Source organism: Penicillium vulpinum, assembly GCF_028829585.1.
Source record: "Penicillium vulpinum strain IBT 29486 chromosome Unknown utg000001l_segment0_segment0, whole genome shotgun sequence".
In the NCBI taxonomy this organism is placed as follows: Eukaryota; Fungi; Ascomycota; class Eurotiomycetes; order Eurotiales; family Aspergillaceae; genus Penicillium; species Penicillium vulpinum.
The window spans coordinates 3,095,076-3,114,902 of NW_026643241.1; the positions used below are offsets into that span (position 1 = coordinate 3,095,076).

Sequence of the window (19,827 nt, forward strand, 5' to 3'; positions counted from 1 at the left end):
ATGGCCTTGAATTGTTCACGTCACGTGTCACTGGTATCCGAACGTTAAGTTCCGTCGGCTGATTCTTTGTCATCTGAAAGAAAGTACTCAGGGGATTCTGACACGTATATTCAATTTCCCAGTTACACACGAAGCCAGAATTACGATAATGGTGCAGAAGTTCACTTTGTTCGACAAAAAAGGGTCTTCTGTCATCGAAAATCCGTCCTCTGTCAGCTTCCCCGCATTGTGTCGAAACGCAGGACCTACCGATATTACTGGAGTATAACTCCATCACAAGTCCAGATATGGTCGCTCATTCAGCGAAGTCAAAAGATAAGAAAGCCAAGGAAGACAAGAAAGCTAAGCAAGCAACTCTCGCTAGCTATGCGGTAGGTTCTGACCCATCCCTATTGATGGATCTGGCTTTGTCTACCATCGCTCATACTTCCACCAGAGGATTTTATCATATGGTGCCTCGCATGGGGGTATTTACATTATGGTGCTGGGCCTGATTTGTGCCATGGCTTCGGGAATTGTACGTTATACCAAGTGTCGAATGTCGAACTCTACTCAAGATCAACTAATGAGACTCCAGGCTCTTCCGCTGATGAACATCGTCTTTGGCAAGCTGGTGGGAAACTTCAATGCATACTTTATACCAGGGTCTGGTATCACCGAGCAATCATTCAAATCTTCGGTTAACCAAGACAGGTAAATATCGCACTCTATTGCTCATGGCAGCGAAGAGCTTACCTTATCTTTCTAGCTTGTATATTGTGTATTTGTTTATCGGAAAATTCTGTTTGACATACATATCCATGGTAACTATGATTTTCTACCTCCATAAAATTCTTGTTACTCATACCCGACAGATTTGCTTTCGATTGACCAGCCTCCGTGCCTCAGGGGCCTTGCGCCTGGAGTACACCCAGGCTCTCTTTTCACTCCCCGTGAGCAAGCTGGACGAGATGTCAGTCGGAACTGTCACACATGCGATTACGGCGCTGTCAAATACGATCCAGCAAAGTGTTTCTGATCGACTAGCCATTTTATTCCAGTCACTCGCCTTGCTCATTGCGGCTTATGCAATCGCATTCCGTTATTCTTGGGCACTGACGCTTGTCGTCAGTTCGGCTATTCTATTTGTGGTCATTGGTTTTAGCTTGACAACGCCGTTTTTGGTGAAGGCGCAGCAGAGTGTGGACCAAGCAGACGAGAAGCATGCAGCCCTTGCCTCAGAAGTATTCGGCTCTATTCGGACAGTGTTCGCCCTGGGTGCTGAGCAATCACTCTTCAAGAAGTATAGACGGTGGGTCGAGGAATCACGAAAACGTGGCCTGGGTATGTCTTTAGTCAGTGGAATTCACCTTGCAATGCTCTTCTTTGCCATGTATGTCAGCTTCTCCCTGGCCTTCTGGTTTGGGCTGAAACTGTATCGCGAAGGCCACATTGCTAATATCAACACCGTCATCACGTATGGCTATCCCATATTTTGAATACTTATGATGCCGCATTCTGACAATCAGTTAGGGTATTCTTTTCCGTGCTCCTCGTGGTCACTATTTTAGGAGGAATTGCGTCGCCATTGATGGCTATCACGAAGGCCATAGGCGCATCAGGTGCCTTTTTTGGTGTTATTGATTCCAAACAGGATATTACACCTGGAATTCGAGATCCGGAGTTATCCCATGCTGATATCTTGTTTGAGAACGTGACGTTTGCCTATCCCACACGACCAGACATGGCTGTGCTTAAGGGATTCAATGCACGATTTGAGCGCAATAAAACCACGGCTCTCGTTGGATCTTCAGGTTCAGGTAAAAGCACTATTGTCGCTTTGATTGAGCGGTGGTATCAGCTTCAGTTAGAGGAAGAAGAGCCCACACTGGGTCATATCCATGTGGGATCTCACAACATTAATGACTTGGACGTGAAGTGGTGGCGATCCCAGATTGGACTTGTTCAGCAAGAGCCGTTCTTGTTCAATGATTCAATATACAATAATGTTGCTTTTGGTCTGATTGGATCGCAGTGGCAGAATGATACAGAATCTGTAAAGATGGAACTCATCACCGCAGCCTGCAAGCAAGCCTATGCAGATGAATTTATCGACCGACTTCCCATGGTATTGTCACGCATTTTCCGCTGTGTTCTTTTATTTCAATTTTATCTGATTATCCTATTTTTAGGGCTACTTGACTACTGTTGGAGAAGGTGGAATCGCATTGAGTGGCGGACAGCGCCAAAGAATTGCTATCGCGCGAAGCATTGTCAACCAGCCCCAAATTCTCATTCTTGATGAAGCAACCAGCTCGATCGATGTCCAAGGAGAAAAAATTGTGCAAGCAGCCCTAGATCGTGTATCCCAAGACCGCACTACAATCATGATCGCTCATCGCCTGTCCACTGTCCGCCGCGCGGACAAGATTGTCGTCATGAAAGACGGCAAAGATATTGAAGAAGGTTCTCACGAAGAGTTGATACTCAAGAAAGGCATATACCATGACTTGGTTCATGCCCAACAACTGGAGCCACTGACAGGCTTGATGGATGCTGACGTACCAGGTTCGATTTCTTCGCAGAAAGAAGAAATCATGCCTGAAGATTACACCACAAAAGAAGGCAGCGATCAAAATTGCCAAGATAATCTCGACCCCGAACCAAAGAGAAAATTTGGCTTTTTCCACAGCTTTGGGGTCCTTATTTACGAAAATCGTAGCCATTGGGTCTTATATGCGCTGACGCTGATCGGGGCTATAGGGGCCGGTTGTAAGAATACATCCTCCTTTGCCGCACATTTCCAGATATAAGCTTACAGGTGCCAATAGCCGGGTTTTCCCTACAAAGTTGGCTTTTCGCCAAACTTGTGCAGGTTTTCCAGTTCACTGGTGAGAAGCTCGTGCACGCTGCAAACTTCTGGGCATTGATGTTTTTCATCCTTGCCCTTGCCATGGCGACCTTCTATTTCATGCTAGGATTTGCGTCAAATTCGATCTCTATGGTGAGTCTCCATACGTCCATGGACTTCAACCAAGGCTAATTGTTCAGTTTGTCGTGTCCACCTCTCGGATGGATTATTTCTATAATTTATTGTCCAAGCCGGTGTCATACTATGACCACGAGGAGAATGCCTCGGGTAGTCTAGTTTCCAGACTCTCCACTGATTCAAAACAATTACAGGAAATGTTTGGCCCTACTGGTGTATTCCCTCTCATCTCGATTTTCAATATCCTTGGATGTGTTGCAATATCGTTCGCCTTTGGATGGAAGCTGGCAGCTGTAACCTTTTTTGCCGCCATGCCATTCATATTTCTCTCTGCCTTCATGCGCATTCGATATGAGATCAAATTTGAGAGCCTAAATGCTGAAGTTTATGCCGATAGCTCCAAGTTCGCAACTGAGGCAGTCGGGGCCTTCAGAACGGTCACTGCTTTGACCATGGAAGATACAATCTTGGAAAGATATTCAACTCTGCTGAAAGATCAGCGTGAAAAGGCCATCCGGAAGGCGTGGTACGCAACGTTGATATTTGCGTTTTCCGACAGTGTTGAGCTATGTGCCATGGCGCTCGCCTTCTGGTATGGCGGCCAGCTGCTCGCGTCCCACGAATATGACCCAGTTGCATTTTTCGTGGTTTATATTGCCATTATTCAAGGTGGCCAATCTGCTGGGCAGTTCTTCAGTTTTGGTCCAAATATCGCCCAAGCTAAGGCTTCTGCCAATCGCATATTGGCTGCACGGTTACCGGCCCAGGGACAGCTTCAACATGTTCCGACGGGACCGCTCTCTTCTTCAGAGGATAGCCCCAGTTCCTCTGTTGAACTACGGAATGTCTCTTTTCAATATTCTTCTCGCGAGGTGCCAACATTTGTTGATCTCAATCTCGCCATTGAGAGTGGCCAATTTGTAGCATTTGTCGGACCTTCAGGCTGCGGAAAATCTACACTTATCTCGCTACTCGAGCGCTTCTATGACTGCACTCAGGGAACCATCCTGTTTGGTGGCCGAGACATTCGTTCCATTGAAATGCCCTCTTACAGAAGTGCTTTATCGCTCGTCTCCCAGGAGCCGAAACTCTTCGAAGGTACCATCCGCGAGAATCTCCTTCTCGGTCTGGAAGCCCCTAACAACCCAACTACCGAGGACCAAATGATTCAAGCATGCAAAGACGCCGAAATTTATGACTTTATAGTATCCTTGCCAGATGGGTTCTTGACGGAACTTGGCGTCAACGCTCAGACCTCTATGAGTGGTGGGCAAAAACAACGCCTTTGCATTGCGCGAGCCCTGATACGAAAACCGCAACTTCTCCTTCTTGATGAGGCTACATCTAGTTTGGACTCTCAGTCAGAAAGTCTCGTACAAAGTGCTATGGAAAGACTAGCAAGTAAGCGGGACATGACCATTATTGCGGTCGCGCACAGACTAGCAACTATTCAGAAGGCCGATGCCATTTTTGTGTTTGGAGAAGGAGCATCGGGGCAGGGATCGAGGATTCTTGATTCCGGAACACATCATGAATTGTTGCGCAGAAAGGGGGTTTATTGGCTGATGGTATTTTTCCTCATCCTGAGTGACATCTACTTCTTTATAACTAACGTGAGCATAGTGTCAAGCGCAAGCTCTAGACCGGTGATAGGATTTATGTGCTTTTCAAGTAATACTGTTCTATTGACACGATCTCTTATCCTATCTCACTCATACTTCTGTATCTCCCAAGGCGCAAAACACGCACCATATGTCTCTAAGAATTCTATGCGTGAACTTTAAATAGGCAATGCGATTTCTATCAAGATATTTCACTTACTAGAGCTGTGTATAGCACGGGATCAACCTTGAGAGTGTTTCAGTTGACTTGCAATTTAATATTACACTCTGTGCCAACTGAGAGGATCGATACGGCCGTATGGCTTACGACTATTATGCCAGCTTCCGAGGCGCGTTCCTCGGTCTAGGCAGGTCATGTTGGCACCCTCGGCTGCAAGATGCCCCCGGGGCGTTAGTTACCTCCCCAGGGCATTTGATCGTCCAAGCCAAACGCTAGCCCGCGGGAAAATACACTAGCAAAAATGCCGGCTGAATCCTGCGAGTAGTCAGTCGCAAACACTTCCCTCTCAGCATTTTCACATGTTCTTGACTCTCTTGTTTTTTTTTTTAAAAAAAAAACCAAAGTGCCGCGACCTAGGATGATCCTCACTCTAGTTTTCACCTCACCTACCTACCACTTACCATTTACCATTTACAATCTATGTTCCTTTCTCATACTACATCAATCACATACGACCATAGGGTGTGGAAAACAGGGCTTCCCGTCCGCTCAGCCGTACTTAAGCCACACGCCGGTGAGTTAGTAGTTGGGTGGGTGACCACCAGCGAATCCTCACTGTTGTATGTATTTTTATTTTTGCATTCCACGAATGCATAGCTATTATGTGTTAGTGGGGTAGGAGAGCGACCGTGGCGATTTATGAGTGCAGATTTAGCCGTTTCTGTCTCGCTGCGGCACAACTGGGCAGATGATGGACACAGATCGTTATTCTCAAAGCAGTCTATGATGCATAATATTCTACAACATTGATAATTTGCAAGATTAGTTTTAACCATTTCTTGATATGGTTCTTGATACAACACAACCAGCCGTTGACATAAATAGAATCCTTGTTGGTAATTCGATTTTTTGGAGATCCATCGCCGCGGCGTCCATGACTTGTCTTTGAACACTGCGCGAGGAAAGAGTTTCTTGTTGCGATTAGAATTCGACATTCAATATTTCGATCACGTTCAATCTTGCCTGTCCAGGCTTTTGTTAATGGTATAGAGGTTTTCAATGTGAGAATTATTGCCGGTATGCTCGCTTAGGGAAGTTGATCGCTCCTTTAGCTTGAATTGGGGTAAAAGAAAAGGGTACAATCGCATCAACAACTGAATCGCACCAACTGGCCAATTCGGAAGCAAAGCAACCTCCCTAGGTAGATATGACAAGGAGATGGTAATAGAAAGTAACCAGATATGTTCGAGTGATAGTAATCATTGTAGTGGGCCTTGACACTGTGTATATTGAAGAGGGGAACGCTCAAGGCAGTATGCTCTATGGCATACGGGTCGATTCTGCAAGCGTAATGCAGTTTCATACCTTCTACAGCCTACATAGCAAACCGGGACAGCGAACCAGGAAGTTAACCAAGAGAGGTGTAGGAGTGTGTATTGTCAATCTGTAAACTATCTGCTACTTGTAACCTCTGAAGCACTAATTGCGCTAACTGCTTACCTAACATCTGCTTGCATAAATCAAAGGAACCACGGGCGCATAGTAGTGGGAGACCATGTCCCCCACTACATTATGTATACTAAGTGGGCGAAAGAAGAATATGAAAGAAAATGCTCCAGGGCTTAGGTATTTTATGAGCTACACAGCTGTTTGCCAGAGCGTAACAGGCCGTCCTCTTGGTTTTATTAGCCATCAATACGTATATCCACTCTGCTGGCTATGTCATGAACTAGTAATTGGTCTTGAATTTTTACTTGGTTTGCTCTGCGATCAAAAAAGAAAAGTGCATAACAGGACTGCATGTTATATGGGTGAGAAGATCCCCTCCGAACTCATTATGTGCGAAGACGAGGAGGTCAGGGACTTCGGATCCACAGTTCGACGAAGTTGGCTGTGTCGCCTAACTTGTACTATGACCCCTAGAATTAAAGCTATTTCTTAAAGTCTCTGTTGAGGCCACACTTCAGGTATTTCGATCTTCTGTTAGCCTGAACTGAGACGAAATTCGGGGTTTTGAACTATAGACTTCCGCACCGGCCCATAAAGCCCAAAGCCCAACCCGACCCAACCCGTAAATGGGCCGGGTTTTGGGCCCGGTCCTTAGGCCCATCGATGGGGGGCCCCAAACAATGCAAATATACTAAGTTGAACCCCCCTAAAAGGGGGTTTAAAATTACCCTTCGTTTTACCCCCGTTTCTAAGCCTTATCCCTAATATAATATTATATCAGTTTGAAATTTCTTGTGTCATAAAATATGGGTATCCACAAACGATATCACCTTTGCCGGCACAGCGATTTCCTGGCCCCAGATGAAGGAATCAGTCATTCTGCGGATGTGTGTGATTTTGTTGATTTCCTTTTATTGATGGAGAAGAGTGCTCTGATGCTTAAGCTACCATGAACAATAAGTAGCTGAGGGTAATGTTCGATAGTTATTGCCGCTTATCCCTCCCATCGAGATGCACAGTCACCACACTAGTTTTTGTATTAGCATAATACACGATGTATTTCAGAAAAATCCCTGCAGGATTAAGTGTTGACGGCCTTGGAGAAAGCCCTCTTTTTCAATTATGCTCACATGAAACAACGCAAATCATTCAGACTATATTCTAAACATGTGCAACCCAAGGGGCTGATAGTTGAATGAAATGGGATCAGAATATGGAGAAGCACGCAAGTCCCTCGTGTCCATCACTACCAAGTCTCTTATTACTCGGACTCTTGTCGGGCAGAGATACAACCACTGATTCGATTGATCAATAGGCTAGTAATAAGGGTTCAATCAGTCTCAATACTATATCCAGCCCTTCGGGTGACGTAGTGGTCAACTTGATATTTGTACATGGAGTCAACGGCGGCTTTCAAAGCACATGGACCAAAAATGGAGATTCACCATTGTTCTGGCCTCAAGAATGGCTCCCCAGGGATCAAGCTTTCCAGGATGTGCGAATTCACACGTTTTTCGATGCATCCGGCTTTGTCCAGGAGTCGGTTCTCAATGTCCCGGAATTTGCACAATCCCTGCTGTACTCTATACATGATTCACCAGTCATCCGGAGAGAGGGTAAGGTAGGTATATTTTGGATCATTTCAGGAGCCAAAATTTGATTTACTAACTGTTCGTTATTAATCATGTACCATTGGTCTTTGTTAGCCACAGCATGGGTGGGCTGGTCAATGAAGACAAATCAAAAGTCACCACAAATTCTTTCTTGAGATCGTTGGCTTGGCAGATGGCTCAGTTACATAGTGGCATTCTGTCGGCTGCACTAGACGTTGCGGCAAAGTGGCAGGATGCAACAATCAGCAAGGCGGGCCATAATCCTGTTTGGCAGAGACTTTACCTGCGCAGTTTGCTCCAGCTTCCTCTGATGAAGTAGCAATACTGGGTGATCGATGCTCTGGATGAGTACAAGGCAGGTCCCGAACTCATGCCTTTCTTGGAAAAGGCCCAAGAGCTCTAGCCGTTGTCCATCTTAGTGACTTCTCGATATCCAACGATTTTCATGGGTTTTACAGATCAAACAATTGAAGTGGTGTCGAAGACGATCGAAGAGTGCGACACAAAATGATATATCGCTCTTTCTTCGAGCCCACATCATTTCACTGCCCTCATGGAACGATGATGAGAAGAAAGCGATGGCGGAAGACATTGCTGAGACGTCTAATGGTTGCTTCCTTTGCTTCCTCTAGGTTGGTCTAGTACTGAAGGAACTTCAACAAGCGAATACATATATCTGGAGAGTGCTGGGGACAGTTCTGACAACATGGGTAACCTTTACCAGAAGATCCTCACTGATATTGCCGACCCTCGACTCGGGAAGGACTTGGCAAAAGCTATCCTTACCTGGACAGCATGCTCATTTCAGCCACTGTCAATAGATGAAATTCACCGGGTCATTAAGCTTGACATCAATAACAGCATCGATGATGTTGAGCGCTCCATCAACACATGTTGCCGCAACATCATCTACGTTGACAACCAGAAAAAGGCCCGGTTAATCAACTCGACAGCTCGAGACTTTCTCCTACGTCAAACTAGTGTTCCGAATCAAGTCAAATGCGCGCAGGCGACTTACTCTGGCGTGTCTTCAGTACCTCTCTAGGAGCGAAATGAAAGCCCCTCGGCCAAGAAAGCTAAGTCTCTCCACAGAAGCCGAGAAGAAGTCCCCATTCGGAGATTATGCATGCATGCAAGTTTGTCTTCAACCATTTGTCTCTGGTGAGATCGACAGACGACGATATCTTCATAACCCTGTCAAAATCCCCTATGTCACCCAATATCCTGAGCTTGATTGAATATCTCGCCAGACATCGAGATCTGCAGTTGGTGTTTCATGTTGGGAAGGCCATCGACAATGTGTTAGCTCAGCACTTCCAGCATACACCCCTGATTGGATTGAAGAAAGATCTTCGGTTCATTCAGGAGTGGGGAAATGATAAGATTCATCCCGTAACTACGTAGATTTGGTCAACAACTTTCCCTATACCCGTTGTCAATCCACCATTTCGTCCCTCCGTTTTCTCCCCGCGATTCGAACCTGCCGTGATTTTTCGGTTCATCGCCCAGAGGATTGTCTGGGCATGGTTTATCTGAGCATACTTAGGATGACTGCCTGTCCACCATTTCGTGTCCCAAATAGGCAAAACTGATGAGCATGGCAACATCAGACAAGTACCTGGCCGTAGACATGGCAAATGGCCATATCATTGTTTACGACAGTACAACATGTCACGATTATCATGTGGCCGGTCAACAAGGAGCGGTACTGAAATTGACATTTGGGGAGAGCCGAAACTATCGCGCATTGGCCGGTATAACCTCGGTTGTTTGTATGGAACTTAAATTCCAGGTCCAAGGTTTGCACGCTCCCGATCTCAGCAATGTGCATCGCTATGACATTCACAGAGAACTACTGTTTTTTGCTTGGTGCATTGAAGAACAACCAGTTGGTTTACTGGGATATCCAAACCGGTGGGATCATCCAGTACGAGCTAATCAATTGAATGCAGCATTTTGAAAACCGCTATATCCAGTTCAAGCAACCTACGGGAGCAGCATTTTGTCCTCACCAGAAGCTCCTTGCAGTTATATATCGCGGTATGTAGCTTATCTTGTGGAACTCTGAGCTGGAAGGAGTTCACGATATATATGAAAAGGACTCCGGGTCTCATCTGTACGAACCGTTGAAAGAAAGCAACGGAAACACCACAGTTTGGATTATAGCCTTCAACCCTGCCATCGACACGAATATCCTCGTTACAGCTTACTCTGATGGAGATACGGTGGTGTAAGATACCTCGTCCACCCAGTCATCTGGGCTGCAGATACACGTGTGGGATCTTGGAGACTTCAGTTCAGACGGGGCAATTCAATCCCCCGTGCACAGCTTTGGCGCCGTGTTATCAAGAGTCGAGGCAGTCATTGGCGCGATTGATGATCGACTTATCTACCTCGACACTGATCACTGGGTTCGCTCAATCAATCTGGAAAGGAGGGAGGAGCCTATGGTGTGATACTTCTTTTCCCCAATGACTGGAAAAGTCTCCCTGCTCAGTTGATACTGTATTTACCGACTTGACCTCGCTTAGATTGTTCCTCTATCTTTCGAACCCATAGGATTTCATAGATTATCTTAGCACGCCTTTGGTCCTCAACTTCCACTTAGTGGGTCTAGCAACTTCCTCTAACGTATCAGCTAAAATCCCGTAGCGACCGAGTTCGCGAAGAATGTGAATGAGTAGTAGAACGCGTTCTATAGACGTAAATTATCAGTATATACTAGGTAGAATCATCCTATATATAAATCTACCCTATACGGTCATATAATCAGGCCTCTTATATTGAATACCTAGGGGCCACCACTCGGGCTTAGTGAACTCCTGATTTCTAAAGAGTCTATACCCTAAATACTTATTATATAAATATCTAGATTGCTTTTAGGGCTTAATGGTAGCGATAAATAGCTTGGTAATCGTTCCATAGTTGAACTGTTAGAATTTACGAAGAGCGTATTTATAGTAAGCTCGGGAAAGACAGACGTACGCAATGTGGTAAAATCTAGGTGTATGAAGTGGCCAATCAGACAAGATTTGCTATTCAAAGCACGTGACCTCCATCCGTACCTGGCTTATCGATAAGAGTGCCAAGCCATCAGCAACCCAAAACTTTTCCGCTCATTCGATATTTTTACCCCAAGCCATTCTGCCGATCATTCACTACAAAATGTTGAGAGAAGTGTAAGTTATGGCGATTTATCGAGATTGTTGTCCTAGCCTAATACCCTGCCCTACAGAAAAGCCAAGAACCCGCGCACTGCGCGTATCCTGAAAGCGCGGGAGCCGCAACTCGTCGAACCTCCCAAGAAGACCCTGATTTTCCACGGCGCAAAATGCCCTCAGACACTCGACACCGTGTTGAAGACCTTCCACGCTTTGACGAAGCCCCACAATATTCTTTTCCACAAGAAGAACGAGAACTTGCATCCATATGAGAACTCGGAGAGTCTGGAATTCTTGGCGAATAAGAACGAGTGTGGACTCGTAGCATTCGGAAGCCACAACAAGAAGCGACCCAATTGTGTTACGCTGGCTCGGGTTTACAACTCAGAGTTGCTCGATCTTGTCGAGATAATGCTGCTTCCCCCCAGAGATGGAGAAGTCATCCCGCCCATCAACGAACTTGTCATGGACGTCGGTCTCGGCCTGCGACCTATGATGCTGTTCTCTGGTAGCCCTTGGGACGATCCTACATCTACTCCTCACGTTATCCTCAAGAGTACTCTTCTCGACATGTTCAAGGGTGAAGAGACGACCCAGGTCGACGTCGAGGGTCTACAGTACGTGATGATGGTTGGTGCGGAGGAGCCCCAGGAAGGCCTCTCGCCCGTCATCCATATGCGCTGGTACAGAGTCATCACTAAGCGTAGCGGCCACAAGCTGCCCCGCGTGGAGTTGCAGGAGGTCGGTCCCAAGTTCGACTTCAAGGTCGGCCGCACACGCCAGGCTGCTCCTGAGGTTCAGAAGGAGGCCATGAAGCAGGGCAAGCGTCCCAACGAGGAAGCCCGAACCAAGAAGAACATCACCATGGACTCTATGGGTGACAAGATTGGCCGTGTCCACCTCGGCAAGCAGGATCTGTCTGACATGCAGACCCGTAAGATGAAGGGTCTCAAGCGTCGGGCGGGTATGGAATCATCGGACGAGGAGGAGGAGCCATCTTTCGATATGATGGAGGAGGATATCATCTCTTCTGACGAGGAGGTGGAGGAGAAGGAAAGCCACAAGAAGGCACGGAAGAACTAAGATCGATTGATTTGCATGATTTCTTTTGCTAAGGAGTTTGGGCCGGACGGGATTTCGTTTTCTGCGCCTGTATGAGCAGTCTTACGGCATATGAAAAGTTATTTTTAAAAACCTCTACATCTAATAGAGAATTTCCTCCATCCATTACTTTGCACTAGACTCAATAAAATTCGCCGGTATGCTCGTAGCCAAGGTGTCTATATACAGCCACGTGACCATGACGTCGGCTGTATTCTCACATGCCGAGGCCCTTTCTCATTGCGGGAACCGATGAAATGCCGTCCCCCTCCCTCAACATCTCCCGCCGCAGGAACCCTTTATTTTTTACTTTATTTCCTCTCCATGTTTTGTAATAGTCTGCAGGTCTCCTCTCGTTGTCTATCGCCCCTATAACCACCCTAAAGCGAGTCCGACCTCTTACCGAGGCCTATAGACGGCATGGATAAACTGCTCGTGAGTTCCGCAGCGCTTCCGACCATACATAACAGTATTAACTGGTCTCTGCGCAGTCCCAACTCGATGCGCTTGTCCTAAAACCCGAACTCGCGCCGTTGTTGTCATTAGTGAAGGGTGCACGCAGTGGAATTGTCTATGGATCAAAAGTCCGCTTTCCGCATGCGCTGGTGTATGTTGGACCTCGGATAGCCCCAAACCCCGCTACAAGGCCTAGCTGACCGATAACAACTGCTTCTAGAATGATATTTCTGTTCAGATCTGGAACGTACGTCACACCTCCCATGCTCGACCTTACCTCTCCGCACAACGAAGCTGATCGCTTCGTTATCTAGAATACGCGAAAAAACAAAACTCGTTTTGAAAGCAACCCGTCAGCATGCGCGGAACCTCTCCATATTCGCTGTTATCTACAAGGCCTCGATGATCCTTCTCCGGAATATACCAGGCGGCGCCGGGAAAGAGGGCCGATATGATAGCTTTTTTGCAGGCCTGCTGGGTGGGTATGCAGTTTTCGGACGACAGCCGGGCAGTATTAGCCAGCAGGTATGTGATTTGAAAATTTCCCTTGATTGTGGACACGATTTGGATTTCGATGCCCGAATACATTCCGGTTTTCTACAAAGCTGACTCGAATCTAGATCGTTATTTACGTCTTCGCGCGTGTGATGCTTGCTCTCGCCAAGCTCGCCGTCCAACCCAACATGCACTCCTTCTCCTCCCTCATTACATCCGACACACGCGCTCAGATCACGAATAATGCCTACCCCGTCTTCGCCAGTATGACCTGGGCGATGGTCATGTACATTTTCCGGTGGCACCCGGAAACGCTGGCTTCGAGCCTCCGGAGTAGCATGGTGTATATGTATGTTTTATTCCAACTATATTTGATTCTGCCTCACTTCCGGCCATTCGAAAGTTCGGAATCGCTTTTCCCAATGATACTAACCTTCATCTCAACCATAGTTACGGTGATTCGGATCATTGGGATTCCCTCCGCACTCTGCTTGTACACAACAAATAAGCTCTTAACGGGGCCGGCCCTCTTAGCTTTTGGGTGCGTTATGGCGTATAGAGCGGTTGTTATTTGTCACTTGGTGTTTCTTTAAGACACATTGGAGATGTGCATCATTCCAGGCCTTGCTCATCATTATATTTTGACCCTACATTATGAGGCATGGGATTCCTTTTTGCATATTTTTGATTACAATGTAAACTTCTACAGACTTTACTCTGCAAGGAATTTCGTGACCAGCAATATAGCAGACTTAGCAACCCAAGCATCCATCCTTGAGCTTAGTTGAATGGATTAAGAACAGAATATATAGGTGTTTTACACTCTTCTTCTTAGAAAACACATTTCGTTTACAATGAGCTGTTAAATATTCAATATTGTGTAGGATGTTACTTGACAGGATAAACATATTTTAAACCTTTGATAAAATTATGGTGGAAGCTGGAGCATATATAACAACTCAGTATTCCGATGGGGATGTCACCTCTTTCAGCTCTTGCTGGATAAGGTGGTATTTACTGAGAATCTGGTATCACTCTCGGGTGGGAAGTTAGAGATTTGATGTTTGAGTTGAGAGGGAATATTTGAGAGGTAAATGAAAGGTATCATCTCTCGTCCTAGGAGCAAGAAATGAGAATAATCACATCGTAAAAGAAAAACAGAAAGGAAGATAAATAAAAATAAATAACTAGTTAGTTAATGGACAGAAAAGGTGCTGATTAATCGAATGATGCATGTGACCTCAATCAAGGTAAACCGCCCAAACCTCCCATCACCAAGCAAAGATAGACCAAAACCAACACGAGAAGAAACAGGAAAAAAACAAAGGCACCATAGGGGAAACTCTACAAACTGGGCACTTTCCTGCCGATGGTGTGAGTGGCAGTCACATCGGCCAATGACTTACGAGCAACCTGACCACAAGAAGAAGCCGTGAAGTCGTTCGTGTCTCGCTTTCACGTTGACCAAGTTCAAAGGCGAGGATTACCCCAGATCCCCGGCTCTCTGCACAGTAAAAGTCCCACCAAAACAGTCAATTACAGGCACAGGGTCTGAAGCAGTTCCCGCTGGGTTACCTGAGACGAGGCATTGAAATGCCTTGTTTGTCTCTGATGTATATAGGAAGGTATTGTTCCCAATTGGGACTAGTGTTTCTCCACCTTTGATTTCGGCTCCACTTTTTACAATTCTTACATAACAACCTTGGAAGGTTGAAGAAGGTTATGTTGACCGAGGAAAGACCTATACATGCAATGTACATGTTCGTTATAGATAAATTGAAATAGTCTTTTTAAATTGAGGGTATAACGGTACGACTTATCAACATAGAAACTATAGGGATATAAAAGCGGGGGAAAAAGTCACAAAATCATAGCTCTACTGCCCATCCTCTCCATCAACGTCAACAAGAACCTTCAACTCCCCATCCATCCAATCAACAGCATCAGCCAAAAGTACCGCAATGGTCCACTCTTTCTGGTTTTGCACAGGCATCAGACCATCCGACAACCAGACCTTGACCTTCCACCCATCCAGAACAACAGATTCGCGAGCTTCCTGCGCAGTAGGGTTAACCCCAGCGCCCTGAAACGCTGGTAACCCGGGGATTTGCCCCGCATATCGACGCAGAATTGCCTGTTTGACCGTATCGATGTTGGGACACTGGCTAGCCGGCAGGTCGAATCTGGGGAGAATGCGTTTTCCGTTGTGCAGGATATTGACGCGAAGGGAGATCTGGCCTTGGGTGTGAGAGGGGATGGTTGTGTTCGCCGTTGGTGTTGATTCTGGGAGAGGGGTGAAGGGTTGGTGGAAGTGAGGGTCGGGGGTTTGAGCAGGGTGGCCGTGTCGGGAGGCGATGTTCTCGCGGATAATGCGAGACACGTCGCGAGTGATGCTGCTTGCGCTATAGGATTGTTAGTTGGTATTTCACACGTGTCTGGAAAGAATGGATGGCTTACAATTCGTCGCGGGCTGGGAGGTTGCGGCCTCCACCAATGCGCCATTGGAGACCTGAGGTGGTGTCTGCGTGGATGATGCGGTTGATATTTGCGTCTTCACAATTCGGTGGACAGTTGTAGTCTCCGTTGTGGATGACATGGTAATGGCTGTCAACTGCAGCGACGAGCCCACGCCAATCCGGTTGCTGGAGACCGGAGAGGGACCATAGGTTATCAAGCTCGTAGCTCTCATTGTACGTATCGTAGCATCGGGCGATCTCTTCCCAGTCCACTGTGTACCCGTCTAGGAAGAGGTCTGTCAGACCAAGATCTATAGGCTGAGACCCATCCATTGCTGATTGCTGCATCGGCGGTGGAGGAGGGGGCATTGACTGCGACAGATCATCACGATGGGACGTCTGATTTTGCATTTGGAGATGCTGCTGCTCTGGAGAGAATCGCGGGCTATTCATATTCGAGAAATCTTCCGTTTTACGGCGGCGACGTTCTTCAGCACCACCTCCTTTGCGAGTCTCAATTGCGTATTGGCGTTGCCTTTCGTTAGTGACCATCCGTCTGAGCAAAGGAATGACTAATGAGATAATCTTGTGTTGATCGCGCGGCCAGATGTAGGCTCTCGGGCCCATGCCTTCATTAACGACACTTTCTCCGAAAAATCTTTCGCCATTCCCCTCGGCTTCGAGGAACTGACGAACGCAATTCCAAAGGCGAAGCTTGACCATTTCCGTGTCTCCCTTTCCACGTTGACCAACACAATCCCGTCGTTCAGGGTGTTCATCGTTCAACATGTAATTCTTAGCAGCAGCCTGAAGATGCAAAAAGTTCTCTGGTGAGATTTCAAGGGACGAAAACATCTTTGAGATAGGAGGCCGGGTGTACTTCTTATTGCCAGAAGGTTGGCGGAACAGTGCCGCCGCAGAATGAATGCCAACAGCACGAGCATCCGACAGGGATTGCTGCTGCTCGGAACGAATGTCTATACCTTCTCCGGTATAGCCATGGGGCGTTTGATGTGCTGAATGCGACTGATGCTGCGCGGCAGAAAGACCCGCGCCAGTCAGGGCCGGGTCGAGGTTATCGTCATTTCGCTTGCGCTTTTTCGTTGCCGTTCGTGTGAGCCCCGAGGACTGGGAATGGTCGGTGTGGCTAGATACTCTCATGTGTCTTCCGCTGCTCATGCCAGTTCCGAAGTTCGCATCGCTGAACCCGTTCTCGGAGAGATCCATATCTGTATATGAATCCAGCTGGTGGTGATGGCCAGCTGCACCGGCTGCTGCGGCGACTGCAGCGGCGGCGGCCCATTGTGAAACATCTTGATCTGCGGCGGCTGTGGCTGCCTCAACTAATCCCGCGAGCTGGTTGTCGTTGGGTGCATATCCGTTGTTGGCTAATTGCACGTTCGGGTCGAGGTGCGGGGCAGTCGCTGTCTGCTGGGAGGGTAGGTCGGAGGAGGTCGTGGGGAGGTGTTGGTTGGTGGAAGAACTCATGTTGTCGATTGGGGACTAGGTGCTTGGGAACACCCAGTTCGATAAGCTGATAGTAGTGTCGGGAAGTTGTGAGGATTCCAAGGTTGAGACTAAAAAAAAAAAGTGACAGAGAATTTTGCTTAATGAGAGCGAAGGCCAAAGCGAAGAGCAAACTGCGTTCACGGTCTGCAATTTATCTCTAGAGTACGTCTTCCAAGTTGAAGCTCTTATCTGGAAGTTGTAAAAAGCCTAGTGAATAGCTTCACCCATTGACAATTCAGCTCAGGCAGACTCAGTTGTCCCAGCGCGCCACACGCAAGAGGGCGAGAAGCGCGTGACAGCAGAAAGAAGTTCGAAGCAAAATAATACAAAAAAAAAGCTTCGACAGCTTTAGTTCGATTTGGCTGATAAGAGGCGCGCCGGTCGAGATGATGTTTGTGCAGTTTGAAGAAACAACAGACAGTGCAAACTGGGAAAAATTGGAAGATGTCACGTGATTGTGGTCATTTGGTCGTACATAGTAACATCATTCGATACAGAATCTACGTTCTATCTCTGACTCGAATGTGGGAATATAAGGTGCTAAATGATCGTTTCTATCCATTTCTATTTTGAATATAGCCCTATCGTAAGAAACCCAAGTCGCAAAACCAGAAGTTTTCTATAAGTACATACAAATCAAGAAATCACCAAAGATGACAAAACATGTGTCTAGCAGAAGACCTCGCGAGGAAATTGCAAATAGATGGCATATACGTAGATCGTTGGATCACACGATAGAATAAAAAGAAGATGACTGAGAGAAAGCAGCACCCGACTTGATCCAGCCAAGAAAGAGCTTAGAACCCATCACCCTCTTTCCAAGGACGACCGGCCTCCTGGGCACGGTACTGGGGGTTCTTACCACGCTCCATAGCACCATATAGAGTCTCAATGAGCTCCTGCTGCTTCTCCTGAAGTTGATTGAAAAGAACGTTGCCCTCCTCACTCTCATCCAATTCAGCATCGTCATTAAATCCAATTCCGTCAGACAACCACATCCAATTATCTAATTCCCGCTGGATCTCATTCTTTTTCGTTTCAACTTCTCGGTAAGTATTGAATTCCTCATTTCCGCCAAAACAAAACCCGTACCCATCACATAGACAAACATTTTCTTCAACGCAGAGAACAGCCTCCCCGGTGAATATATACTGCCAAAGATACTCCCAGATGCGACCAGTGATATAATCACTCAGATCCGTCGACAGCAGCCAATCACGGTAAAAAACAAACCGGGCGCGCGGAATGGAGCGAATGCGATCGCGGGACAGGGCGAATTGCGCACAGCATGGCTGCGCTAGGACAGATGGGATCTGCTGATCGGGGAATAGTTCTCCCCACGCGCGCGCCAGCATGATCTCCTCCTGCTTTGACTCGTCTTCTTCAACCGCACCAGGGTGCATCCAGGCTGGACAGCCCGGGCCAAATCCACAGCGAGTATTCATGTAGCCCTCGCGGATGACTCGGTTCAGATTGAGGCGGCGGAGCAGCTGCGCCGCGTCTCCAGCGAAGAGGTTATCGTTGTGCCAGGCGAATTGGTGCGAGTGCATGAACACCGCCACGTCTGGGAGCTTGTCGTAGTGGTCGACAATGTAGGTGAGGTAGATCATGACCTCGTGACCTTTGTTCTTGGGCGGATGGAGTGGTGCTGTGGGGTCGTCTGCAACATAGATGGCATGATCCCAATCTGGTAGTTCATTGGCGATCCAGCTGGTGTCTTCCCCCTTGGTCCGAGTCACGACCATCACCTTAGAGTACTTGTAGCCCGGAGGTTTGGGGGTGCCGGGGATGAAATCCGGCAGTGGGGCATAGAGGTCGTTGTTTGTATGGCTGCGGGTCGTGTTCCAGGCGTTTGTTATGTTGGATGACGAGGAGATCAGGTCACCCAGGCCGATGACTTGGGGTACGTCACGCCATGGTCGTGCGAGGCTCCGGGATGTGAAGAGGAAGCCGAGGAAGAAGCAGACGCCGAGGAAGATAACCGCTCGCCGTGGGAGAAGCATGGACAGAGGGTTGGAGCAATCGTATACGGGAAATTATCTGTCGTGCGAGATGATTAGCTGCGAGATCACTGCATACCACTAGTATGTCGCGTGCACAGGTGTTGAGAGTACTTTAGAACGCAAGGTGCGCGCATAACCTTTGGAATGGAGCCATCGAGGGGACACAATGACTTACATAGGTTAGGATATCATTTCCCCAACAGTCCACAAGTTTAAGGGGGTGAAGGAGAAGAAACCCGATCTAGATTTAAGGGACTGTGACCGGGGTGACCCTGCCTGGGGAATATCTGGACAAATCAGATGCAAGTGGAGTCAGGACTGTGCCGCCATGACGAAGCTTCTTTCGATGCGCTGTTATACCACTTCGCCGCAGAAAGAACGCCATATATAATACATAATTGACTGTTAATTAGTTAATAGAGTAAATATTAGCCAAAATGAAGCGATGCAAATATCATGAAGTATTATTCGTCATATTAAACCATCTAACTAACACGGGAAGGAAAGTGATGATCCCTCCACCAAGGATCAGCCACGCGGCCTGTCTCAGCCATGGCATAAGCCACAACCCCATATGTAGGTAGACCCGCGGACCCTCTACGTGATATCCATTGTGCTCTCTCCCAATCGAACTTAAACATTCACATCAACTGCATATACACATTTTCATTGAAGGTAATCATTGAGAGCAAATACCATGAGATTCAATCGTGGTATAAAAATCGTGAAAAATAACTCTGGGTATGATCTTTTGCTCGCGAACAACGCCATGCAAAAACACTGGTGTAAATCACTGGGGAACAGAAAGGGCTGAGCAGACCCTAGAGGGAGGGG

General features: G+C 47.2%; 7 protein-coding genes across 7 annotated transcripts; 5 read left to right on the top strand and 2 right to left on the bottom strand.

The window, feature by feature from the left end:
- Window positions 1–287: 287 nt before the first annotated feature.
- On the top strand, window positions 288–4,618 carry N7479_001117 (ABC transporter integral membrane type 1; the record flags this gene model as incomplete). Its single annotated transcript, XM_057248814.1, has 10 exons — window positions 288–371; window positions 437–517; window positions 578–693; window positions 749–803; window positions 855–1,456; window positions 1,513–2,107; window positions 2,172–2,751; window positions 2,811–2,983; window positions 3,031–4,536; window positions 4,592–4,618. The coding sequence occupies 10 exons, from the start codon at window positions 288–290 to the stop codon at window positions 4,616–4,618; spliced, it is 3,819 nt and encodes a 1,272-aa protein (XP_057113246.1).
- A 3,294-nt stretch (window positions 4,619–7,912) lies between these two features.
- N7479_001118 (uncharacterized protein) lies at window positions 7,913–8,131 on the top strand (the record flags this gene model as incomplete). The annotated part of the gene is made up of 1 exon (XM_057248815.1): window positions 7,913–8,131. The coding sequence occupies one exon, from the start codon at window positions 7,913–7,915 to the stop codon at window positions 8,129–8,131; it is 219 nt and encodes a 72-aa protein (XP_057113247.1).
- Window positions 8,132–8,518: 387 nt separating this feature from the next.
- Window positions 8,519–8,857, top strand: N7479_001119 (uncharacterized protein; the record flags this gene model as incomplete). Its single annotated transcript, XM_057248816.1, has 1 exon — window positions 8,519–8,857. One exon carries the CDS (start codon window positions 8,519–8,521, stop codon window positions 8,855–8,857), a length of 339 nt encoding a protein of 112 aa, XP_057113248.1.
- A 1,970-nt stretch (window positions 8,858–10,827) lies between these two features.
- Window positions 10,828–12,056, top strand: N7479_001120 (rRNA-binding ribosome biosynthesis protein RPF2; the record flags this gene model as incomplete). Its single annotated transcript, XM_057248817.1, has 2 exons — window positions 10,828–10,991; window positions 11,048–12,056. Coding segments are annotated over 2 exons (1,173 nt in total), but the record flags the coding sequence as incomplete, so codon positions are not given.
- Window positions 12,057–12,494: 438 nt separating this feature from the next.
- N7479_001121 (Tim17/Tim22/Tim23/Pmp24 family protein) lies at window positions 12,495–13,533 on the top strand (the record flags this gene model as incomplete). The annotated part of the gene is made up of 6 exons (XM_057248818.1): window positions 12,495–12,509; window positions 12,566–12,681; window positions 12,751–12,777; window positions 12,845–13,055; window positions 13,151–13,374; window positions 13,476–13,533. The coding sequence occupies 6 exons, from the start codon at window positions 12,495–12,497 to the stop codon at window positions 13,531–13,533; spliced, it is 651 nt and encodes a 216-aa protein (XP_057113250.1).
- Window positions 13,534–14,901: 1,368 nt separating this feature from the next.
- N7479_001122 (uncharacterized protein) lies at window positions 14,902–16,969 on the bottom strand (the record flags this gene model as incomplete). The annotated part of the gene is made up of 2 exons (XM_057248819.1): window positions 14,902–15,427; window positions 15,483–16,969. The coding sequence occupies 2 exons, from the start codon at window positions 16,967–16,969 to the stop codon at window positions 14,902–14,904; spliced, it is 2,013 nt and encodes a 670-aa protein (XP_057113251.1).
- An 818-nt stretch (window positions 16,970–17,787) lies between these two features.
- Window positions 17,788–18,993, bottom strand: N7479_001123 (uncharacterized protein; the record flags this gene model as incomplete). Its single annotated transcript, XM_057248820.1, has 1 exon — window positions 17,788–18,993. The coding sequence occupies one exon, from the start codon at window positions 18,991–18,993 to the stop codon at window positions 17,788–17,790; it is 1,206 nt and encodes a 401-aa protein (XP_057113252.1).
- Between the last annotated feature and the right edge of the window lie 834 nt (window positions 18,994–19,827).